General features: G+C 45.3%; 1 protein-coding gene across 11 annotated transcripts in view; it reads right to left on the reverse strand.

Moving 5' to 3' along the window:
- The window catches only part of ELP4 (elongator acetyltransferase complex subunit 4), a 259381-nt gene that overhangs the window by 183393 nt on the left and 49395 nt on the right, over positions 1–26593 (reverse strand). For all 11 annotated transcript variants that reach the window (XM_065592512.1, XM_065592505.1, XM_008179080.4 and 8 more), the window contains one exon: positions 10275–10409. In XM_065592512.1, coding sequence (XP_065448584.1) covers positions 10275–10409 — 135 coding nt within the window. The remainder of the gene's footprint in view (positions 1–10274; positions 10410–26593) is intronic.

Raw genomic sequence — 26593 nt, forward strand, 5'->3', positions numbered from 1 at the left:
TTGGAAGATTACACAGTTTCACTGAATTTCCCCCCCGCCCCCCATCCCAGATCTTACTGTCCCCTTACAAACAGCAGCTATGCATAAATGGGGGTTAGGTCTGGGAAGGGAACACTTAGGTTGTCTGAGGAATGTCACAGCAGTCCTTTCTCCCTTGAAAGATTATAAAAATTGTTAGCGTTCCTGTTGCCTGGCCTCTCCACGCACCTCACCATACTGCATAAACTGGAATAAACAGGGATGGGGGAAGGATCTGGCCTGTTGGTCACACCCTTTTGCTGTGACGAGGCAAGGGGCTTGTGATGCTAATCTGAAACTTTACGGAACAAAATAAAGTTGTGGTGGGTCTCTTTCTTTCCCATCCATTTTGCCCTTCTTAGCCAGGCCAAGGGCAGGATTTTTTGGTAATGCCAGGGGTAGGTGGATAGTGTTCATGGCTCACTTCTCCCATTCCATGGAAACTCTGTATGCTAGCTGAGACTATAGTCTATTTCCAGTTTTATTGTCTTCTAGTCTTTTAGGCATATTTCAGCACATTTCTGGTGTAGCATAAACTTTAGCTATCCCTTGAAGTTCGAGAGCAGTGCAAATCTGCTTGGTCCACCTTCACAGCATACCAAATCCCTCCATTCAGCAATATGTAGAGGAATGACCATTAGTAGAAACAGCTCTCTGGCAGAGACCCAGATGTGCTTCACAAGACTAGAAAGCTCTCTCTCTTCTCTGGTACCTTGAAAACTGGTATGTACTCCAAAGGCTGGTCAGCCTTTAAAGAAGAAATTGCAAACTCATAACACAGCCCCTGGAAGGAACTGTCACCCCTCAAGACACTATGGAAATTTAAATTTTTTAAAAACAGTACGTGTATCTTACTATTATTAGCCTCTGCTACTTCCTTGGAGGCTGCAGAAGTTGTCTGAGAACCAAAGAGAGAGCCAAAGTCACATTTCTGGAATGCTGAGAAGTATCAATATTATGGCCTTCCCCCATGTAACATAGCTTTGCTATGTATTTCTTGTCTTCTACCAAAGGAAAAAAAAAAAACGCTTCCTTTGCCTTTGAACTGGCAGGACCTTTGGCTCTCTAGAGGGAAACCATTTCACTAGGAGGGTGGGAGCAGCCCCCCAGAGACAGCAGAGGCAGACAGAGAAGGACTTTGGAGGACCTGCTCATAGGCAGAGACAGGCGGAACCAGGAGCAGTTTCAAAACAGATCCTCCTCCTCTTGTCTCTCTCTCCCTCCCCCATCCCGCCAAACCTTGACCTGTTTCAACCTTGGAGTTAGTGCTCCATAACAACCATTAAGTGCAGTTGGCACCAACAACAATGAACGGGAGAGGAGGGGAGGGTGAACTCCCTCAATCAAATGTCATTAAGATTGTTAAGAGAGAGAGAGAGAGTGCTCCCAATAACAGGTTTGTAAACAAGTGTGAACATTTAAGACAAAAGCATTGCCCAATGAACGCAGTACAACTTGGGCACCACCCTCATTAGCACAAACCCAATCCCAAAGGTGTTAACCCAGAAGAGGCGTCCTATTATAATTGTCTCTAATGGGTGAATAATCTCAAGAACAAACTACCCATGACCATCCGCTACAGGGGAACAAAACCCTCACAAGTATCTGCCAGTGTTCTCTCATATTTTTTTTCCAGCTGCTGTGCAGGGTGTGATGGTATCCCTCGGCAGATATCACCCTCTGCTTCCCTGCTGTTCTAAGATGTGTGCACATATGGCATCCCTGATTTCCCTTGCTCACTGGGAACCAGGACCAATGTGCACGTGGGTGGGATCTAGCTGCCTGTACACAGTTTGTAAACCAGATTTGTTCTGTGCCCACTCAGAATGTATTTTAAAGAATCCTTATTGAGGTTGCAGGAACAAACCATCCTGATGTGTAGAAAGAATAGTAAATATGGCAGGCGACCAGCTTGGCTTAACAGTGAAATCCTTGCTGATTTTAAATACCAAAAAGAAGCTTACTAGAAGTGGAAGATTGGAGAAATGACCAGGGAGGAGTATAAAAATATTGCTCAGGCATGCAGGAGTGAAATCAGGAAGGCCAAATCATACTTGGAGTTGCAGCTAGCAAGGGATGTTAAGAGTAACAAGAAGGGTTTCTACAGGTATGTTAGCAACAAGAAGGTGGTCAGGGAAAGTGTGGGCCCCTTACTGAATGGGGGATGCAACCTAGTGACAGAGGATGTGGAAAAAGTTAATGTACTCAATGCTTTTTTTTGCCTCTGTCTTCATGAACAAGGTCAGCTCCCAGACTACTGCACTGGGCAGCACAGTATGGGGAGGAGGTGACCAGCCCACGGTGGAGAAAGAAGTGGTTCAGGACTACTTAGAAATAAGATGGACGAGCACAAGCCCATGGGGCCGGATGCACTGCATCCGAGGGTGCTAAAGGAGTTGGCAGATGTGATTGCAGAGCCATTGGCCATTATATTTGAAAACTCATGGCTATCGGGGGAGGTCCCAGATGACTGGAAAAAGGATAATGTAGTGCCCATCTTTAAAAAAGGGAAGGAGGAGGATCTGGGGAACTATAGGCCAGTCAGCCTCACCTCAGTCCCTGGAAAAATCATGGAGCAGGTCCTCAAGGAATCAATTTTGAAGCACTTCGAGGAGAGGAAAGTGATCAGAAAGGGAGCATGGATTCACCAAGGGCAAGTCATGCCTGACTAACCTAATTGCCTTCTATGATGAGATAACTGGCTCTGTGGATGAGGGGAAAGCAGTGGTCGTGTTATTCCTTGACTTTAGCAAAGCTTTTGATACGGTCTCCCAAAGTATTCTTGCCAGCAAGTTAAAGAAGTATGGGCTGGATGAATGGACTATAAGGTGGATAGAAAGCTGGCTAGATCATCGGGCTCAGCGGATAGTGATCAACGGCTCCATGTCTAATTGGCAGCCGGTATCAAGCAGAGTGCCTCAAGGGTTGGTCCTGGGGCCGTTTTTGTTCAATATCTTCATTAATGATCTGGAGAATGGCATGGATTGCACCCTCAACAAGTTTGCAGATGACACTAAACTGGGAGGAGTGGCAGATACACTGGAGGGTAGGGACAGAATACAGAGGGACCTAGACAAATTAGAGGATTGGGCCAAAAGAAATCTGATGAGGTTCAACAGAATTCTGCATTTAGGACGGAAGAATCCCATGCTACAGACTAGGGACCGTGTGGCTAGGCAGCAGTTCTGCAGAAAAGGACCTAGGGGTTACAGTGGACAAGAAGCTGGATATGGGTCAACAGCGTGCCCTTGTTGCCAAGAAGGCTAACGGCATTTTGGGCTGTATAAGTAGGAGCATTGCCAGCAGATCGAGGGACATGATCATTCCCCTCTATTCGGCATTGGTGAGGGCTCATCTGGAGTACTGTGTCCAGTTTTGGGCCCCACACTACAAGAAGGATGTGGAAAAATTGGATAGAGTCCAGCGGATGGCAACAAAAATGATTAGGGGGCTGGAGCACATGATTTATGAAGAGAGGCTGAGGGAACTGGGATTATTTAGTCTGCAGAAGAGAAGAATGAGGGGGGATTTGATAGCTGCTTTCAACTACCTGAAAGGGGGTTCCAAAGAGGATGGATCTAGACTGTTCTTAGTGGTACCAGATGACAGAAGAAGGAATAATAGTCTCAAGTTGCAGTGGGGGAGGTTTAGGTTGGATATTAGGAAAAACTTTTCCACTAGGAGGGTGGTGAAGCACTGGAATGGGTTACCTAGGGAGATGGTGGAATCTCCTTCCTTAGAGGTTTTTAAGGTCAGGTTTGACAAAGCCCTGGCTGGGATGATTTAGTTGGGGATTGGTCCTGCTTTGAGCAGGGGGTTGGACTAGATGACCTCCTGGGGTCCCTTCCAACCCTGATATTCTATGATTCTATGAATGGAAGCATTCCCCTTTATCCTCATAAACAATATGGAGTGCACAGCAGGTGACAATTATGTGAACAATGTTGTCCGCACTGGCATCCAGATGGGTGCATAGGTAGCTCCAATGAGCTTTCAGCTTAACAAATGCACACTCCATGACGATTCTGTAGCTACAGAGTTTGTAACTGTATTCCTTTTTTCCAAGGTCACTGATGTCAAGATATGGTTTCATGAGCCAAGTTAGGAGCGAGGTCCTGCAAAATAACTGGTGGCACAAACTTACGATGAAAAACCATATAGTTTCTGAGAAATAAAGTCCCTTCTCCCCCCCACCTCTCAAGAACTACCCCAATCTCTTCAGCACCCTGGTTTCATCAGCTTTTCCAGTGTTTCCAATGTTGGTATTCATGAATAGGAAAAACTTTTTCACTAGGAGGGTGGTGAAGTACTGGAATGGGTTACCTAGGGAGGTGGTGGAATCTCCTTCCTCAGAGGTTTTTAAGGCCCGGCTTGACAAAGCCCTGGCTGGGATGATTTAGTTGAGGATTGGTCCTGCTTTGAGCAGGGGGTTGGACTAGATAACCTCCTGAGGTCTCTTCAAACCCTAATCGTCTATGATTCTATGAGTCTGTGGTCAAGTAAGCCTTGTAGAATGAGTGACTAGTAACATCTTTGGTTCACATACTCGCTCACCCCTTTTGGAGGGCAAAATATTGGGATGTAGGTGCCATTGATGGCCCCTGCACAGTTCAGAAACCCCAGCCTTTCAAATCCAAATATTATTTCTGGAACTTTTCTTATAAACACCACCTGTAGATAGATCACATTGTTAATTGCTTTGCAAACCTACACAACCACAACCCTGACAGTGGACAGTGATTTGCAACTGACCAATAGCCACCTGGTGTTGCTAGCTTCCACAGTGCAATTGCCATCCACTTCTGCACTGGTATGGCTTCCCTAAATAAGAAATTCTGGCACTGGAAGTATACTGCAAGCTCAACACACAGCTCTATGGAGGTCGGTTTCCTCATTTGGAAGTTCTAAAGCTGCTGCTGCTCACCCAAAATTTCCAAAACTATATGATTCCACTGCATCAAGCTAGTTCTCCTGCACCAGAAGTGATGGTTCACCCACGGGTATACTGTGGCAATACTGGCATTCATTATCTATTCCATAGGACCAGAATGGATTGTCATTCACCTTCACGGTCAGTCAACTTCAGTGTCTCCGAAAGTTCTCCCCAGATTCCATCCTGCATCTTGCTGATCACCTACTCCACTTCATAAACATTTGTCCTGCAACAAGGAGCAGGAGTAGAACCAGATCATCATCCAGCTGCCCCATATCTTCCACCCAATTTGGAAGGAGGGAGAGGTGAGCAGGAATTGCCATTTGTAAATGTGTGAAGTCAAGGGACAGAAAAAACACCACCTCAGCAAAGTGGTTCCTAGAGTGTGTCCCTGTGATGCACAGGACCCTGGGATACTGACCTTGAAATGGTAGCATTAACGTCACGTAACAAAAACTGCAGTATGTACACAGGTAAATGTGAACACTTGGTGTAGGTATGGGGAGCATGCACAAGGATGTACAGAGTCAGGTAAATGAGTTTATACTAGTGGGTATACATAGCCTAAGTATAAAACTCAGTGACTTAGGCCAAGGGCTGGCACTAAGCAGTTTTTAAATATGCATGCTCCATAGTCCGTGTAAAGCAACACAGATTTAACTTTGAAAGTCATGACACTGTGCAGCAGATTAAAAAGTTCATCTGCGCAAAAACCAGAAGCAATAGATGAAATGAAAATGCATTTTGCTTTGCACGTACAGTGTGGTTGCACCCTGAGAAGTGACTAAAAATAGCATGAGTAGATATTATGTTTAGGGTTTCTCAATAGCTTCTATAACACTTTCCCTCATTTTACACAAAAAAGATGAGTTTTTGTTTAGTTATTTTAAAAAGTTCCAATACTGCAAACTCAACCAAGCATCTGAAAATTGAGCTGGGTTCTTTCTGACTTGTGCATTGTCATCAGTAATGAGGATTCTCTGGGACAAATTCTGCCCTAAATTACAATTGTGCCTCCCTCACTGAAAACAACTGGATAGCATAAGTGGAACAAGGAGCAAAATGTAGTACTGAAACTGGAATTTACAACATTTACACATTTGTTAAATATGAACCAGAAAAGAATTTAGCTTCCATTCTAATCATTATATGGATTCGACAGCTCTAAAAGGAGTAAAAATAATAAGACATGGTTTTGTCATTAAAATAAACATATGAGACTTTGAATACACACACAGAACAGACCTGGTTAGTATCAAGGTATCATTATTACTTTTTTGAAGGAAACATTTTTAGGCATTTTCCTAGTTTTTATTTCATGTTTCAAATTTAAAAACACCTTAAAAAGCACAGATTTAATTAAAACTATATTATTTGAATTTATTTACATTTTATATTTGGGAATTACCAAGTTAATGCCTGAAAAATAAAATGCATATTAGGCTGGGTTAGCTGTCAGAGAATACAAAATGTTAAAATTATAAACACAGAAAAAAAAAACTTTTAGTCTTTTTAAAAAAAAAAGTCTTAAGACGTCCTTGGTCTTCACTAATAGACCGTTTTCTTATTCTATAAAAGATCTAAAACATTTAATATATTTATAAGAAACCTGTGAGCTCTCTAAAATTACGGCTTTAATTTTACTTACTAGAAATTACATTCTAAATTACAAAATAAAACTCAAACTATTACGGTAAAATATATATTTAAATACAAAGTGTAAAGTTATTTAGTATGAGGGTTCTGAAAACAATTTAAAAAGGGGCTGTTCTTTGGCCTATAATCTATCCTTTATCCGGATTACAGAACACAATGTTTTTACTGCAATCTCTGCCAGGGCTCATCTTTTATTGTGTACGTCCAAGCCCCCTTAATGTTTTAGAAAGGCCTTGACTAACTGAACTTTGATCTGATGTCTTCATTGAGAAAAGCTCCAGGTTGCCCATTTCAGATGCAAATCCTCACTGAGGCCCAATAGAGTTTAGTAAAGACAGCAAAAAAGAAGAAACAAGAAGTTTCCAGGATCCTCTTTGAGAATCCTGGGGCACATTGGTGTCCTTAATCCACACTGCTGCATGGATTAAGGTAGGTGATAACCTTTCTTAATTCAAAAGAATGAGCACAGTGCCTACAAACTGGGTGGAGACTAGGATTTGGCTATAATAAAACACCACGCAATAAAAGCTCAGTCTATGTCAGAAGCCTTGAATAGGCTTCAATGTACCACATTCCCAGGCCTAGTGGGGAAGCTTGCAAAAAACCCACCTGAATCAAGTAAGCATGAATAATCTGTGTTAGCAGACTGGCCATGAAGAGGGGAGAGAGAGAGACTGAGACTTTTCATTCTTCTTAAGTTTGAGAGATAAATTTATTTCTGGATTGTAGGTTCAAGCCAGTTCTTTATTGGATTCCTACGAATTCGTCTGCACAAGGAGAAAAAGACACTAAATTGTCAGTGAGCAGAATGTGCTTTTATGCTACCGTCTGCTGTTAATGATTCTAATTGCAATACTAATGTGCTAGAAATCTCAGATTTGGGAGAATCAAGTCAGAAAATTGATTTCATGCTGTGACAGTTTATATATTGCCCCAAGAACACAAGCAGTTCATTCAAACAAAAAAGGGGAAAAAAACCACTATACCTTTTCATTGCTATACCTGATGTTTTTACCAAGAGTTTAAATGAGTGTATCCCTGGATATAGAGAAAAGAACCTTTTAAATTGGTAATTGTATGCAGCACATACACACAGTATCCAATTCCTTTTGACTGATTACCTATAAATCTATAGTTTATCTAGGATATAAAGAATATATTCATATTTACACATATAAAATACACTGTTCAAGACATGACTACTAATTTAAACATGATACATAATATGAAATATTTATGAGCTGGCTAATAGCTTATTAAACCTGTTTTTAGGAAGGGAAAGGGAATAACTGAGCCATCTCCACAACAGAAATCTCTTTGGTTACTTACAACTAAAAATTAAATTAGTTAACAGAACCACTAACAAGACAACTTTTACGCCTCGCATAAAAAGAGATATCGACTAGATACGTTTTCAGCTGACATTTAGAGCCCTTTAAAACATTTAAAAAAAACAGTTTACTTTTTATAACCTTCTTATACCATGCAACTATTTGTAAATATAATTTTAAAATATAAGCACTAAAGCTGGTTGGAAAATAGCTTTTTAAAAAAAAAGTTTTATTGGTTTCCTTTTGACAGAAATTTCTAATCAGTCAACACACATGAATTAATGGAAACTGAAATACTTAACAGCTATTACTAGGTATATTAAAACTATCAGAGGGACAGAGATGCTGCGCGAGTTATTACTTCCAAACAGCCAATATGTGTATATTGCATCATTCAACCAGCCATCAAATATTTCTGATCACTGAGATTACTTTCATCTAACAGAAATTTCTTTTTAAAATATATCAATTTGACCATTATTTTAACAACTATAGCTTTATTTTCAAGTCTTATATTTCATATTCGTTTTTGGCAATTTAGCATTTACTTAAAAACAAACAAGCATTCTAATACAGTGGCCCCCAAATGTGGGGCACACTCCCCAAGGGGGATGAGGAGGAAAGTTTGGGGGTCATGTAGAGGCCCAGGCCAGCCTCTACAGGTAGAGGGAGTGCCGCTTAGCCCTGCTCTGCCCCCAGCTCCACTCCAGTCCCAGCCCTCCCCGCACCCCAACCCTGCCCCCAGCCTCAGCCCCTGGCTCTGATGACAGCTCTGCTCCCGGCCGCAACTCCAGTCCCAGGCCCAGCTCCAGCCCCACTCCAAGCCACGTCCCCTGGCTCTGTTCTCTGGCCCCAGCTCCGGCCCTGGCCTCAGCCCCCAGCTCCCAACCGCAGTCCCACTCCCAGCCCCGGCTCCTGGGGGAGGGGCACACACAGATTACATTACAGGTAAGGGGGGTGGGGGGGACGCAACATAAAAAGTTTGGAGACCGCTGTTCTAGTACATAATTGTGAAAAAATTCAAAAATTGTAAGAAAATTTTGATAGTAATAACGGAATCATACCTTATAAGATTGTACAGCTGTTCTAGATCAGACAATTATTAGTTTACAACTTTCAACATGCAAATCCCATCTGTGATAACCAAGGACAAGTGCATGGTGTTCTATTAAATAATATATTAGAGGACTAGAGTAAGCCTGTTTTGGGTTATTATATGCAACTTTTTGTTCTGTTAGACCCAGGACATTTTGTACTGAAATAGTGACAATCAATTGTTTGTACATCATTGTATTATGAATTTAGTTTACATTACTGGATAAAACACAAACTATATTTTGTAATGGTTCAGAGTGGTACAGCAAGCTCTACATGAATAAAATTGATGAGATTATATGATCATGCTGGAGGCTATTTGATTTGGCATGTCACCACATATAAGTCTTCTCTGACACAAAATATATAGCCACGTCTGTACAATTTCAGAGAAAACCAAACATGCCAAGCATTGTAAGATCATTTTGTCACATTCCAATTATATTTTTTTAGAATATGGCTAACTTACTAGGCAGTTATGATTACATCTAAATCACAGTATATAACATACTTAAACCAAACAGCACCCAAAAAAAAAAAAAAAAAGGAGAAGTTTGTTGTTGTGTAGTCCAAAATGCTATAATTTTTGTAAGGTTTGACTGCACAATTAGATTAAACAAGAAAGTAACTAGACTAAGGAAAAACATAATTTATAAAATACTAACAGCTGTAAACTTTGAAGAAGTGACCACTAGGCATGTGTCTTGCATGCCACCTTCTAGTGACAGTGAAACTGATATAATCTCAAGTGCTTACTTTACTTATTACGCACATGGATAAGCAAGTCAACAGTTCGCATCAATAAAGTATTTTCACTAGAGGGATCTAATAAGTACTGTTCATTCAACCTACACATACCACCATGAATAGATACATTTAGAAAAATGTTCAATAAAAATACTAAAGGTATCTTTAGGTTTAAAAAGTTGTCTGAAACAGTGTTACATTCACCAGCCTTTGGTGCTTTAATATTTTAATTTTCTGGTTTTCTTTTCAGAAGTTAAGTAAATCTGGATGTCATGCAACATAGTAAACTGCATTTCTCATCTCTCTGTATCTTTGCTAATCAAGATATGTATTGGTGACTGATAGTTTGCTCTCCTGAGGCAACCTTTTAGCACAGTTTGAAAACACTTCCATGGTCTGGGTTCTACTCAGAGATTATATTTATGGAACAAGTGAATTTTACCCTTAATATCAAAGTATAGGATAACATCAGATATAATACTAAACCTATTTACCTCCATTTTTGGTAAATTCTGGTAACGCCAGGCTATTTTCATGGATTCCTGAGATTCCTGTTTAGACTTAATAGCTGTTTCTTTCTCATCCACTTGGTTTTTGTGGACATCATCAAACAAAGGTGCTGGAAGCTCCTAAATTGAGAAAATGAAACAGTATCAGGTAGTTAGAGTAGAAAAGGTGGTCAAGACTTTTCATCCCCACCTAAAGAAACACTGCAAACTAGTAGGATTATTTGATAAAAATGAACAGTTGTAAATTGATACCAACATTTGATTAAAATAAGACAGATAGTACATACTGCATGCTACAAAGCACACTGGAAGTTGAAAAATGTTTTCTAATCATTACAACCAAAAAAGTACTGCACAACATTATATATTGTAAGGACACAGAATAGAAGCCATAACACATGGTCTGCATCTTCCTTTCCCACTAACCATGAGGGGAGGACCACACTGTTAACTACAGACTATTAACAATGAAACAAGCATGAAAGTCAATTCAAGGAACAAAAAGAAGATACAAATATTTTAAAACTTTGAATTTATAAAAGTTGCTAATGTAGCTGTTGTTGTTTCAAAAACTGGGTGTTACTGATTGAGCAATTCTGTCAATGAGGGCTCAATCTTAATTTGCCATGATCTAGAGTAAAGAAGTGTGTGTTGTTACCTTGCTGCTCTGATGAGGGAGTAAACTGCACCAGACTGATACCCAGCACCGCATACATTTCCAATACACAGGCACAGTTATGGCCTGCGAGGGCATGAGAGATGGTTGTGGGGCAACTAAGGTTTTTATTCTCCTTGACACCCACACCTGTGCAAGTTGGGATGTAGCAGCTCTGTGGAGCCTGTTTGCTCTCTTGTGATGCAGGTAGCTAGCGCGTGGCCCTTTACCCTTCTGAGACACTTTGGCCTCATCTACACTACAAAGTTGGTTGACATAAGTTGACCTGAGAAAGCCTAGTTATGCACATCTACACCAAAAATTGTCTTCTGCTGATGCATGCATTACAGTGATGCAATAACGCTACCTCCCTGAGCAATGCAGAGCCTTGGTCAACCCACTCAGGTTGATGCAGTGGGAGTGTAGACACTGCATTACATATGTCAACACTAACAGTCCTCCAGCCACTATCCCACTGTGCCCATGTTCCAGCGACAGCGTTGCTTCGGTCACAATTTTGAACTTCACTGGCCATGGGGCCATAGACCAGAAGTCCATCTTGCCTGTGCCCCAAAACTTATGTGCATGTTTTTGAAATACCTTTTCCTAGTTGTCCACCTTGGCAAACATTCCTACCAGTTCACTTTTGGTGTATGTATCTGACCATCCACACAGGGACCTAGCAGATAAAGTGGGACAGACAAGAAGTCTTTGGATCTCCTTGGCCTGTGGGGAGAAGAGGATGTGCAAGCACATCTGTGGAATGGCAATAGAAATATTCACATCAATGTGCAGATGGTACAGAGGATACAGAAATAGTGTCACAATAGGGATGAGTGAAAGTGAAGGAACTTTTACCAGAAGGTGAGGATGGGCAACAAGAAATCTGGTGCTGCCCCACAGACCTGCCGCTGTTATAATGAACTGCATGCCATACTTGTCAATGACCCCAGCAGCACCCTGCAGATGACTGTGGACACTTCTCAGGAGCCCAAGGCAGAAACTCCTGCTGTGAAGAGTAAAGTGGGGGGGGGGAGGAGAGGAAGAGACGTGGCAGGGGACTTAAACCATGCCACAAACTGTTGGAAACTCCAGTGGACTCATGTCTGTACCACCAGGTGAGCTCAGATGAACCTGATGATGAAGGGGAAGGGAGCTCAGATAAGTGTGTACATGCATTTTTCTAATATTTTTTTTACTTTTTGTTGCCTGTTACCCCTTCTCCCTCTTTCCCTCCCTCCCCCAACATTCTTCCCCATTTAAAAATGGAGTCCACCCCATCTGCAAGTTTATAGAAAGTAATTGACTTCTGATTGCTTTACTATTATGTATGGGAATAAATTCAAAAAAGTAAGGCAGTCTGATTACACAGTCCACATCTGTCCGAGTACAGGATGCTGATTTGAGGTAGAACAAAGAGAAATAGACTCTGTGTCAATTTTTCAACTCTTTGGGTTGTTGGGGTAGGCAGGGGAGCCATGCAGAGTACTTATAGACTCATAGACTTTAAGGTCAGAAGGGACCATTATGATCATCTGGTCTGACCCCCTGCATGCTGCAGGCCACAAAACCATCCCTACCCTTTCCTTGACTCTGCTGATGAAGTTCCCAAGTCCTGTGTCTTAGTGACTTCAATTGGCAGAGAACCCTCCTGCTAGAGATCCCTGCCCCATGCTGCGGAGGAAGGCGAAAAACCTCCAGGGCCTCAGCCAATCTACCCTGGAGGAAAATTCCTTCCCGACCCCAAATATGGCGATCAGTAAGACCCCGAGCATGTAGGCAAGAGTCTCCAGCCTGACCCTTGTTAGCCATTATACTGTTTACCTACCAATGCTTGGTATTCCTCAGCTAATATGTTTTACCATTAAACCATTCCCTCCATAAACTTGTCTAACTTAATCTTAAAACCAGACAGGTCCCTCGCCCCCACCGTTTCCCTCTGAAGGCCGTTCCAATATTTCACCCCTCTGACGGTCAGAAACCTTTGTCTAATTTCAAGCCTAAACTTCCCCACGGCCAGTTTATATCCATTTGTTCTCGTGTCCACATTAGTACTAAGCTGGAATAAATCCTCTCCCTCCCTTGTATTTATCCCTCTGATATATTTAAAGAGAGCAATCATATCCCCCCTCAACCTTCGTTTTGTCAGACTAAACAACCCGAGCTCCTCCAGTCTCCTTTCATACGACAGGTTTTCCATTCCTCTGATCATCCTAGTGGCCCTTCTCTGCACCCGTTCCAATTTAAGTTCATCTTTTTTAAACATGGGAGACTAGAACTGCACACAGTACTCCAAATGAGGTCTCACCAGCGCCTTATACAACGGAAGCAGCACTTCCTTATCCCTACTAGATATACCTCGCCTAATGCATCCCAAGACCGCATTGGCTTTTTTCACCGCCGCATCACACTGTCAACTCATAGTCATCCTGCGGTCTACAAGAACCCCTAGGTCCTTCTCCTCTTCCGTTACTTCTAACCAGTGCGTCCCCAGCTTGTAGTTAAAATTGTTGTTAGTCATCCCTAAATGCATCACCTTACACTTTTCACTATTAAATTTCATCCTATTTCTGATACTCCAATTCACAAGCTCATTCAAGTCTCCCTGCAGAATATCCCTATCCTCCTCCGAATTGGCAACGCCTCCCACCTTCGTATCATCCGCAAACTTTATCAGTCCACTCCTGCAATCGGTTCCGAGGTCAGTTATAAATAGATTAAATAAAATGGGTCCCAAAACCGATCCCTGAGGAACTCCACTGGTAACCTCCCTCCAACTTGACAGTTCACCCTTCAATACCACCCGCTGCATTCTCCCCATTAACCAATTCCTTATCCACCTCTGAATTTTCATATGGATCCCCATCTTTTCCAGTTTAACCAATAATTCCTCATGGGGTACAGTATCAAATGCTTTACTGAAATCCAGGTATATTAGGTCCACCGCATTTCCCTTATCTAATAAGTCCGTTACTTTCTCGAAGAAGGAGATCAGATTCGTTTGGCACGATCTGCCCTTCGTAAAACCATGTTGTAATTTATCGCACTTGCCATTAACCTCGAGGTCCTCAACTACTTTCTCTTTCAGAATTTTCTCCAGCACCTTGCACACTACAGATGTTAAACTAACAGGCCTGTAGTTACCCGGATCACTTTTTTTCCCTTTCTTGAAAATAGGAACCACATTAGCTATTCTCCAGTCTAACGGAACCACCCCCGAGTTTACAGATTCATTAAATATTATCGCTAAGGGGCCTGCTATTTCCCGCGCCAATTCCTTCAATATTCTCGGATGAAGATCGTCTGGTCCTCCCGACTTAGCCCCATCAAGGCTTACAAGTTTTGTTTCTACCTCGGAAACGGTAATCCCCCATTCTGTTTGCCCCTCTGTCACGGTGCTAGTATCCCTAATATCTTCATTGGCCTCATTAAACACCGATGCAAAATATTCGTTGAGATATTGCGCCATGCTTAGGTTATCTTTAATCTCCTCTCTGGCTATAGTCTTCAGCGGTCCTACTTCTTCCTTCTTTGCTTTCTTCCTATTTATATGGCTGTAAAACCTCTTACTATTGCTTTTAATTCCCTTCGCTAGGTCCAACTCTACACGGCTTTTGGCCTTTCTCACTCTATCTCTACGTTCTCTGACTTCACTAAGGTAAGTTTCCTTACTGATCACTCCCCTCTTCCAGTCTTTGTATGCTTTCTGTTTTTTCCTAATCGCCCCTTTGAGTCGGTCGCTCATCCAGCTTTGTTTAGCTCAGTAGGGATGTCCCTTTTATCCTCTTGAGAGATCTCGATAAACTTTCATGGAGATACTCTGCAATTCTTTCTTGAAGAATTGTAGCCTTATTTCTTTTCCTGCAGTAGGAGACTTTCCCATGCCGCTCTGCAAGGAGTTTGGCTGTCACAATTGCAGTAATCAGGCTAGCAGCATACAGGCCCAAGTGGCTTTGGAATGTCAGTAGTAGCTCTGTTCTCTGTGCCTTTGGCACTGCCTGGAGTAAGTGATCATCCAAAATCATTGCTGTGTGTGAAAATATTGCCAATATTCACTGCACTGTCCATATACCCATACCTGATGAATGGTGCCTATCATTGAAAACTTCTGAGCAACAGAACACCACCTCTCCCGTCCTCCCCGTTAGGCTAGGGCAGACTGTATTCACTATGGTTTGAGCTGCCGAGTGACGCTGCAGCTAGGTGCTCCAGAACTAAAGTGACAATGAGCATTTCTTATTAAAAGATAGGAGTCTTGAGACTCATCTTTCCCTGTCCACTGTGACTACATCTAATGATGGATCTGTCTGTTTTAATCAGCAGCCTCTGGCATGATGTCCTTGAGAGATGCCCCTTCCATGCCTGCTTAACATCTGACCCTGATCAGGATGAGAAAGAGGACTGGGGAAGATATTTTCTCCAAAATATTCCAATCCTCCATAGTCTTAGACCAGGAACCAAAGGCTCAGAGGGACCATATGACTGTGGCCCTGGAGAAAGACCAAAAATGGAGAGAGAGAGAGAGAGAGAGGTTGCTTCAGGAAAGGACCAAGGCACTTTGGGAAATACACCAGGACATTATGGGTTTGCTCAGGCAACAAACTCAGATATTGCAAAACATTGTTGACTTACATACCCAAAGACCCTGGACTCAGCAGTGTTTCCAGTTATTGGAGATCTCCATGCTCAGTGCTCCCTACATCCTCCAACATACTAGATGATAGCATGATGTACATTTTCATCCTTACCCTACCACTCCATGCCAGGGAACCACAAGGAGAACTAAAGCTATGAATACACTAACCTGTGAAAACAACAAGTCGGTGCATGTGTAGCCATACCTACTAGACTGTAGTAGGTTTTACATACATGAACATAAATGATCACTGTTTACTGCTGTTTTTCCTTGGGTTTAAAATATAGTTCACTCTGTTACAGTGCTGGTAACACTCTTTTCATTTCGTACTTGTTTGCACTTAAATTGTGTTGCCTGTTTCTTTGAACATAATAAAGTTTTATTTTGGAAACTCAGTATATATTTATTAGTCTACACCAGGGGTCGGCAACCTTTCAGAAGTGGTGTGCTGAATCTTCATTTATTCACTCTAATTTAAGGTTTTGCGTGCCAGTAATACTTTGAACGTTTTTAGAAGGTCTCTTTCTATAAGTCTATAATATATAACTAAACTATTGTTGTATGTAAAGTAAATAAGGTTTCTAAAATGTTTAAGAAGCTTCATTTAAAATTAAATTAAAATGCAGAGCCCCTTGGATCGGTGGCCAGGACCCAGGCAGTGAGAGTGCCACTGAAAATCAGCTTGCATGCCGCCTTTGGCATGCATGCCATAGGTTGCCTACCCCTGGTCTACACCAAGCATTACAGAATTCAAAAGCAGGTAGCAAAGATCCACCTATATTTAATCACACAAGAGAGACACTATTTCATAAAATGATCAGACTACGCTATCATGACCAGCGTCCCCTCTAATTTTTTACGTTTATGTGCGGAATGAATTTTGTTATGTGCACCAATATGGAGGTGATGTGTGACACACCACCTTCATATTGGTGCACATAACAAAATTCATGTGGTGGGGGCGGGGCCGAAGGGTTCGGAGTGTGGGGGGGATGAGGGCTCTGGCTGGGAGTGTGGGCTCAGGGTGGGGCTGGGGATGAGGAGTTCAAGGTGCAGGAGCGGGTTCAGGGCTGTGGCAGAGGGTTGGGGTGCGGGTTCTGGGGTGGGGGCCGGGATGAGGGGTTTGGGGTGTAGGAGGGGACTCAGGGCTGGGGCAGAGGTTTAGGGTGTGGGGAGGGTGGGCTCTGGGGTGGGGACGGAGCGGTTTGGGGTGCCGGCTACCCCGGGGCTGTGGTGGGGAGAGAGAGGACTCCCCCCAGCCCTCTCTCGCCGCAGCAGCTCAGGGCTGGCGGAAGAGGTGCCTCTCCCCAGCTGCAGCAGCTCCGGCAGAGCTGGGCTGAGCCAAGGGAGAAGCTCCTCTCCCCAGAAGCTCCAGCGGGGCTGGGCTAGGCCAAGGGAGGGGCTCCACTCTCCGGCAGCTCCGGCGGGCTTGGGATGGGCTGATGGAGGGGCTCCTTTCCCTCAGCCATGGCAAGTCTGGGGCAGGTTCATGCTGGCGCCTGCGAAAAGGGGCACCTCTCCCTGCCACAGCTGTGAGCTCCTGCATGGGACTTAATAGGCAGTGTGCAACTTAGAGGGACTTAGACCATGACTGACTGTTAAAATGGTCTTTTAAGACTTCTTTTAGCCATATAGGTCCATTGTTCGCTCTTTTACTAGCCCTTATTTCTGGTTGTGCAAATTCAGCAGACAGCCTGTCTACCTTGCCCCTCCACCTTCGTGGTAGCTTTTCCCCCTTTGCCTCACAGGTATTATGCAGCACACAACATACAGCTACAACCAAGGAGACATTTGCATTATTGAGATCCAGTCCAGTGAATAAACAGCACCAGCATCCATTTAGTCTACCGAAAGCACATTCAAAGTCATTCTGCATCTGCTGAGCCAGTAGTTGACTCTTTCTTTGGTACTGTTCAGGTGGCCAGTGTACAGCTTCATGAGCCAGAATCACTATTGGCATGTCAACATTGCCAATGGTAATCCAATAGTCAGAGAAGAATTTCTTGCTTGCAGCTTTTAAAAAAAGTACTGTGTTCTCAAAGATGTAAACGTCATACACCTTGCCTGACCAGCCCATGTTGATATTAGCCCTTGATTCTCCACTAGAGCTTGCATAGCCATAAGAAACTATTTCTTTCTGTTGATGTACTCAGTGGCAAGGTGGGCTGATGCCAGAATAGGGAATTATGTGCCATCAATTGCCCCAACATAATTTGGGAACCCCATTGCTGCAAAACCATCCACGATTTTCTGTATATTACCCAGAGTCACAGTCCTGTGTAGCAGGAGATACTTAATGATCTTACACACTTAGAATATAATGGCCTCCATTGTGGATTTTTCTAACTCCAAAATGATTGCCCACTGACCAAGAGTAATCCAGTGTTGCAAACTTTCAGTGCCTGATAGCCACTTGCTTCTCCGTCAATGCAGCCCTCATTTTGCTGTGCCTGTGCCGGAGGTCTGGGGCAAGCTTCACACACTGATCCAGGAACGTGGCCTTTCACATCTGAAAGTTCTGCAGCCACTGATTGTCATCCCAAATTCGCATTATGATGCAATCCCACCAATCAGTGCCTGTTTCTCAGGCCCAGAGGCAGCGATCCATAGTGTGGAGCTCCTCCATGAAAACCATCAGCATTTGCTTATTGTGCTTGAACATCTCCGCATCTTCCTCACCTCAATTCCAGGTGCAGTAGTACTTGTTCATGTACTGCAAACATATGAAGATCATGCTTCCTGCATTAGCAATGCTCATGAGAACTATGCTGAGCTTTGCAGGGTCTGTGCGTCTACCAGAGAGATGGTGGAGATCTAAAAGCAGCACATGGGACTGTGAGGTTTTTTTTAAAAGTGAAAAAATTCTGTAATGTGGAAAGCATTATGGGATGGAGAAAGTGGTATGATAGGAACTTGACCCTCCAGCTCCCAGAAATCCCTTGACAAATCACTGATATCTCACAAAAATACTACGAAAATATCCCACAAGGCATTGAGCCAGATGATGATGCAGGGCACACTGGGATCCCTACCCATGGTATACTGCATTTTACATTGACAGCCAGTCTTGATGAGCACATGCAGCTCTGACGCAAGCACCCCCCAAGTGTCCACATGCGCAAGCAATATACAAAAGTTGGCAGCTATATGCCAACATAACCTGGATCAACTAAACTATGTAGTGCATTGTAACAAGGCCTTCGCTTGCCCTCGCAACAAATCAGCCAGAAACCCCTTCTGAGTGCAATCACCAGTGCTTTTTATTTTCAGTGTCAGCTCCCACCATCTTCTATTTACAGTCTGCTCCAAACCAGCAACAGGGGGAACAGCCAGCTTCTCCAGCCAGCAGGGATGCACAGCCCTTGACTCCTCCCTTTTCTTCCTCTTCCCCCCCTGCCAGCCTTATATAGGCCCCTGGCTAATAAGGTCCACAGGTGCTTCTCTTCTAGCCATTAGGTGTGGCATACTCAGTCAGCCCCAATTAATGCTTCTTCATTGGAGCTGGGCTAACAGGGGCCTGGCTCAGAATCTCCTGGCCAGCACCCTGTTACATGCATACATGGCCAGCTGGGTCATAATTTCCCCTGAATAAATGTCCCATAAAATGAAAACCTGACGCAAAGCACAAAAAGCACAAAGTGCACTGGTGACGCTGGTAAATCAGGTGCCAGCTCTTGCCAAGTCTGTAGGTGTCAGCTGAGCACTGATAAATTCATGGCTGGAAACTGGACCAGCTCAACTGTATGTTAATATTGTTTAAGACAGATGTTAGACTTGTACAGATGTATTTAGACTCTATAAAATTTAGGTTGCTGCATGCATTAATCTTACCTGCGATGTCTGTATTCCATGCTATAAGGCAATATGAAAGTTTTGTTTATAATTGTAAAAATGCCTGCTCTGAACTTGTGAACCTAGGCAGGGAGAGTGGTTCCCCTGCCCGTCAAGGAGGACTATCAAGGCTATATGGGCCATTGTAGGACAAAGTACTTTGTTAATTACCCCATCCACCCATGAAGAAGTTACATGCAACAGCTCTCCTCCCATTAGTTTGAACTCTGGGGGAAGGGCATATAAAAATGGTCACAAGAAGAAATGGTTCTCTCCTTGTTGTTTGGACTCTCCCAAGGGCTGGAGTTAAGAAACAAAAGCAGAGATTCTGAGGGTCAAACTGGGTTAGCACAAAAAGACATTCAGTAGACAGATTACTACATCTAAAAGGGTGTCATAAGGAGGAGGGAGAAAACTTGTTCACCTTAGCCTCTAAGGATAGAACAAGAAGCAATGGGCTTAAACTGCAGCAAGGGAGGTCTAGGTTGGACATTAGGAAAAAATTCAGGGTGGTTAAACACTGGAATAAATTGCCTAGGGAGGTTGTGGAATCTCCATCTCTGGAGATATTTAAGAGTAGGTTAGATAAATGTCTATCAGGGATGGTCTAGACAGTATTTGGTCCTGTCATGCGGGCAGGGGACTGGACTCGATGACCTCTCGAGGTCCCTTCCAGTCCTAGAATCTATGAATCTCTGTCACCTTTGGAACCACAGACTTTAACTCATCTCTGCTTATATGTTGCCTGCTTTAACCTGTAAATAAAAAATGGTTACCTACCTCTCATAACTGTTGTTCTTTGAGATGCATTGCTCATGTCCATTCCAACAGGTGTGTGCACACATCACGTGCACGATCGTCGAAAGGTTTTTCCCCTAGCAGTAGCTGTTGGGTTGGCTGTGGAGCCCTCATGGCAGTGTATTTAGGACACTGTCGACCCGCTGCCTGCTCAGTTCCTTCTTGCTGGAAGACTCTGACAGAGGGGAGGAAAGTGGGATTTGGAATGGACATGAGCAACACATCTCGAAGAACAACAGTTACGAGAGGTAGGTAACTGTTTTTCTTTCTTCGAGTGCTTACTCGAATCCATTCCAATAGGTGACTCCCAAACAGTCTCTCTTGAGGAGGGGTCGGAGTTCACTTGGTTGCTGATTATAGGACTGCCCTGCCAAACGTGTCGTCATCCCTCGCTTGTTGGGTGATGGCATAGTGCAACGTGAAGGTGTGGATGGAAGACCACATTGCCTCCTTGCATATGTCTTGAACAGGGACATGCGCGAGGAAAGCTGTGGACAAAGCCTGAGCTCTTGTGGAGTGCGCCATCAATGGCGGGGGTGGAACTTTGACCAGGTTGTAGCATGTTCTAATGCAGGACGTGATCCACGACAAAATGCATGGAGGGAATCCCTCTCATCCTTTCGGCAATTGCAATAAAGAGCTGTGGTGACTTACGAAATGGCTTTGTGTGTTCAATGTGGAAGACTAGAGCACGTCTGACGTCCAGGGAATGGAGCATCCGCTCTCTGCCAGTGGCATGAGGCTTAGAGAAGAAGAGCGGTAAAACTATGTCCTGATTCACATGAAACTGGGAGACCACCTTGGGTAGAAACGCAGAGTGAGGATGCAGTTGCACTTTGTCTTTGTAAAAGACAGTATGGGGGGGCTCGAAGGTAAGCGCTTTGAGCTCAGAGACCCTTCTGGCTGATGTCATAGCCACCAGAAAGGCAACCTTCCAAGAGAGATAGGAGAGCGGGCAGGTGGCCATGGGTTCAAATGGAGGGCCCATGAGCCTGGACAAGTCTCGGTTGAGGTCCCACTGGGAAACGGGTTGCCACACGTGGGGGTAAAGCCTGTCCAAGCCCTTAAGGCATCAGCCCACCATGGGGTTTCCAAAGACAGATCTACCTGCTGCCCCAGGTGGAAGGCTGAGATGGCAGCCAGGTTCACTTTTATAGAGGATATTGCCAGCCCCTGTCGCTTGAGGTCCAATAAGTAGTCCAAAACTAGGTGAATTGACACTTGCTGCAGCGGGATATCTTTCTGCAGGGACCAAATAGAAAACCACTTCCACTTTGTCAGATACGTGGCTCGGGTGGAAGGCTTCCTACTTCCCAGGAGAACTTCTCTCACTGAGTCTGAACATTGGAGCTCCAATGGGTTCAACAATGGAGTTTCCATGCCATGAGGTGGAGGGACTCCAGATTGGGGTGCTGGAGCTTGCCATGATCCTGAGTGATGAAGTCTGGGCATAAGGGATGGGTTACTGGTTCTGTCGACCGATAGACTTAACAGCATGGTGAACCAGTGCTGGCATGGCCATGCCGACGCTATGAGGATCAATGAAGCCCTGTCCTGGCGGACCTTGAGGAGGACTGTGTGTAGGAAAGGGAAGAGCGGGAACGCATAGAGCATGTGACACATCGATGTGAGGTGAAAGTGTCCACGATGGAGCCTGGGCTGTGGTTCAGGAAGGAGCAGAACCGCTGGCACTTCCTGTTGCTCCGTGTCGTGAGGGGAAAGGCCCACTTCTAGAAAATTGAAAGGGCAATGTCCGGCCTGAGGGACCATTCGTGACTGAGGAATGAGTTACTAAATTGGTCGGCTAGCTCGTTCTGCACCCCCGGGAGGTATGATGCTTGTATGTGTATCGAGTTGACGATGCAAAATTCCCAGAGTTCTAGGGCTTCCAGGCACAGGGGTGAGGATCAAGCACCTCCCTGTTTGTTTATATAAAACATCACTGTGGTGTTGTCTGTGATCACTGACACACATCTGCCTCAAAGGTAGTTCTGGAACACTTGGCATGCCAGACGGACCGCCCTCAACTCCCGCACGTTGATATGCAGTGATAGTTCTGCTTGCGACCATAGGCCTTGAGTTCTGATATTGCCTAGGTGCGCTCCTCACCCCAGAGCCGAGGCGTCCGTGACCAGCAACATGGTAGGTTGCAGTCTGGCAAAGAGAACACCCACACAGACCACTTGCGGCCATAGCCACCAGTGTAGAGACTTAAGAATGGGAGGGGGAAGGGTAACTATCCTGTCCAGTGGGTCTCAGCTGGGTCTGTACACTTGAGCCAACTACATCTGGAGGGGTCTGAGATGTAGTCTGGCGTGCCGAACCACGTATGTGTATGCCACCATATTCCCCAGCAGCTTCATACAGTTTCTGGCTGTTGTGGGCAACTGGCAGAGGTTCCTGATAACATCCTTGAGGGCTTGGAAGCACGGCTCAGGCAGGGATGCCCTGGCTTGTGCAGTGTCCAAGAGAGCCCCTATGAACTCTATTCTCAGTGTAGGGACCAGCGTGGATTTGGACATGCTTAGTTCAAGGCCCAGCCTGAGGAATGTGGCGTGGGACAGGGCCACATGCATCTCCGCTTGTGCTTGTGACTTGGCCTTGATGAGCCAGTCATCCAGGTACAGGAATAGTTGTACCTGATGTTTGCAGAGGAAGGCTGCCACGACTGCCATGCACTTCATGAACACCCTGGGGCCCAAACGGGAGCACTGTGAACTAGTAGTGCTGGCTGCTGGCCACAAGCGAAGATACCATCTGTGGGCTGGGAGTATGGAGATATGGAAGTATGTGTCCTGCATGTCAAGGGCGGCGAACCAGTCCCCTGGATCCAGGGAAGGAATGATAGAGGCTAGGGAGTCCATGAAAAACCTGGCTTTCCTGATGAATGCATTGAGGTCTCACAGATCCAAAATAGGTCACAGTCCACCCTTGGCCTTCGGGATAAGGAAATGTCTGGAGTAAAATCCCTTGCTCCATAACCCCCGAGGAACCTCCTCTATCACCTGCAGAGTGAGGAGTGATTGCACCTCCTAGAGAAGGAGTTGCTTGTGAGAAGGGTCCCTGAAGAGGGACGGGAAAGGTGGGCGGGAAGGCAGAAGGCAACTGAACTGGATAGAATATCTGTTGTGATCTGGGACCAAGCACAATATAAGTAGGATAGCCAGTTCACAAAGGGAGGGTAAGGATCAGGATTGAGTTCTGGTGCTCCGTCCTTGGGTGCACTGTCAAAAGTTAGGTTTCAGCCCCGGGGGCCATTTGGATGAGCCCTGGCCTTGGCCTGAGGACAACTGCGACTGGTGCCTCCTATTATTCCTGCCCCTTCTCCTGGCTGAGTCCTGCCTCGGGGGTCTAGAGTAGAAGTGGGAGGGGTTTGAAGGGCTTCCTCTGGGGTGTAGGAGTGTGGATCCCTAGAGACTTCAATGTCGCCCTTGAGACTGTACTAGTGGGAGTCCGTGTTCTCAGCAAACAAGCCTGCACAGTCAAAGGGCAGGTCCTGAATGATGTTCTGGACCTCCGGGGGGTATGCCCAAAACCTGTAACCATGCACTCCGTCTCATGATGATTGCTGTGGCCATGGTCCAAGCCACAGAATCACCTGAGTGTAGGGCGGCCTGGAGGGAGGTCCTTGACACCACCTTGCCCTCCTCAAGAAGCGTTGCGAATTCTGGGTGAGAGTCTGATGGGAGCAATTCCTGGAACTTAGCTAGCGCTCACCAGGAATTGAAGGTGTAGTGGCTGAGCACCCGTTGCTGATTAGCAACGCGAAGCTGGAGCCCCCCAATCAAGTAGACTTTATGGCCGAAAAGGTCCAGCTTCTTAGCGTCCCGTGACTTTAGGACAGGACCCAGTTGACCTTACTGATCTTTGTGGTTCGCCACATCCACCACTAATATTCCAGGCTGAGGGTGTACGTACCCTTTCTGCAGCACAAAATACCTCCTTTCCAACCCTTTGGCTGTGGGTGGTATGGAGGCCGGGGTCTTTCATAGCACCTTTGTGGTGTTTTCTTTGGTCCTGATAAAGGTCAAGGCTACCCCAGAAGAACCCTCTGTGGCAAGAATGTCCACCATTCTGTCACCTCAGCCTGGAGGTGTAAGTTTTGGGCCATCCTTCTTAAAAGGTCCTGGTGCACCCTATTGTCCATCACAGGGAGTGTGGTGGTGGAGGTCCCAGTCACTGCTTCATCTGGCAAAGAGGATGATTAGGCCTGTGGGACTGGGTCCTCCTCACCCTCAGACTCCCTGGAGGCTGGCTCGTGTATGTCTGCCCTATTCGAGGCGGACTGTGGCGCTGGTACCACATGAGGTGCTGGCTCGAGAGTTGCACCTGCTTGCAAAAACCCAGGGTCCTTGTCATGTGGAGGGTCTTCTGGTGCTGTGGGAGTATGGTACAGCACCAATGTGGATGAAGGAGGAGCATGGTGCACGGACACCACGGACGTGGCCCTAGAGCCCTGCCCTTGAGCCTGATGGTAGGCCCAAGGAGTCCAAAAGGGCCACTGTACCGGCCCCTGTCACTGTGGGGGCCAGGATACCACCAGCACCGGCACGTCCTATGATCTGCTGTGCCGGGACTGAGACTGGTACTGACTACGTCGGCAGATCGATGACTCATTATTGGAGTCCGACGAGTAGTCGGAGCCAGACCACGGAGGGGCGGAGCCCAACAGTGCTGGGGAATGGTACTGCAATGACAGGGAGCATCACCATAGCATCGTTGGCTTGCCCTGGTGCTGAATGGGAGGTGGTGCCGCAAAAGGTGCCGTAGACTACGCCATCACCACCGCCTGGACCGGTGCCAGTGCTCGCGCCTGCAGGGCCAGGGACTGTGCCATCATGGCAATAATGTCCTGCCCGGCCTCAAAGGTATCTGGAGGGGAGATCAGTCTTGTCCTCCAAGAGTTCACAAGCACTGGACTCGACAGAGTGCCTGGCAGGGCCGGAGTCAATGATGCCAGGATCTGAGGCCAAGCCGTGGTTGGGTACCCTGATGGAGGACACACCCCACTGGAATCCCAGTGCTGTTTCCTGACGGGGGACCGACCCCTGTCTGCCACCTTCTTCTTATGCGGCACCGGGGACTGAGAGCAGTGCCACATGCTCGAACCCGCTTTGTGAGCTGGGGAGCGGTGTGAATGCTCCCTGGAGGAGTCTTTTTTCAGTGACGAGGTGTCCCGCACCAAAGCCAGTGCGCTGCACACCAATGTCACCAGTGCCGCTTCCAGTGCCAACTGAGGGTGAAGAGCTGCCTCCATTAAAAGGAGCTTAAGGGGATAGTCCCACACCCTCTTTGTCCCGGGTCTAAAGCTCCTGCAAATGGAGAACTTATCTGTTTGATGGCCCTCACCCAGGCACTTAAGGCACGACGCATGTGGACCGCCCTTGGGCATAGGGGTCCTGCAGCGTTTGCAGAACTTAAACCCGTTAGACCAAGGCATACCCCGGTCAGGAGAGCTAGAGGGGGGGGGAACCCCCCCGAAAGAGGCTAGTTATAGCTATTTACCATACACTAGAAGGTAACCACTAGGTAGGCACTTGCGAAGCAAGATACTGAAGAAAGCTCCAATGTCCTTCAGTGGTGGCAAGAAGGAACTGAGCAGGCGGCGGGTCAGCAGTGTCCTATGAGGTGCCATCATTTATTTTTCTCCATCTCTTGTTCACATTCTAGGAGTTTCTCCCTTTCCTCTTGGATTTTTGATTCATCGCAAAAAATCTAAGAGAGCCAAAAACCAAAGCAGGTCTCCTATCTCCCACTCTCATGCTATAGGCATAACTAGACAGTAACATGAAGGAAGAATGAAATCACAGAGCACAAGCAATGCTTCAGATACTGATTTTACAGTGAAGCTGATCAAGTATATCGCCAGAACATCAATTTATGGCTTTTCTGAGGGGCCCAATGCTGTACCCCAGTTTGGGGAGGTCTCTGCTACTTGTCCCTATCTACCATGCTTTCTAGGATCACAAGCTGATTATTGATACTTGTCTTTTAACTACACAAGTCTTCCAGTTGCAAACTGTTTATGGGGTGGGGGCCTCTTTCTGAAAATTAGGATTAGAGACAGGCCAAATATGATCTAAACCATTTTAAAAATAGACCAAGATTATAAAATTTCAGCAAAAAACAGTATTACAGATCCATTTTAAATTGCCAATTTTCACTAAAGCAAAAACACTCTATAGCAGTCTCATAATGTTGAGAAATAAACACTAGAATTAAGCTTACATAACATAGTGTAACAGGTTACCGTTAAGGCTAAGTGTTAGTATGTGGAAGAAACAACTAGGAAATCTGTTCTGGATTGGATAGAACAGCCAGACTGAGGTGCAGAATAAAACATAAAAACAAGAAAGTAGAGACCTATTGGGCCCAGATGTTGAC

Source organism: Chrysemys picta, chromosome 4, assembly GCF_011386835.1.
Source record: "Chrysemys picta bellii isolate R12L10 chromosome 4, ASM1138683v2, whole genome shotgun sequence".
Lineage (NCBI taxonomy): Eukaryota > Metazoa > Chordata > Testudines > Emydidae > Chrysemys > Chrysemys picta.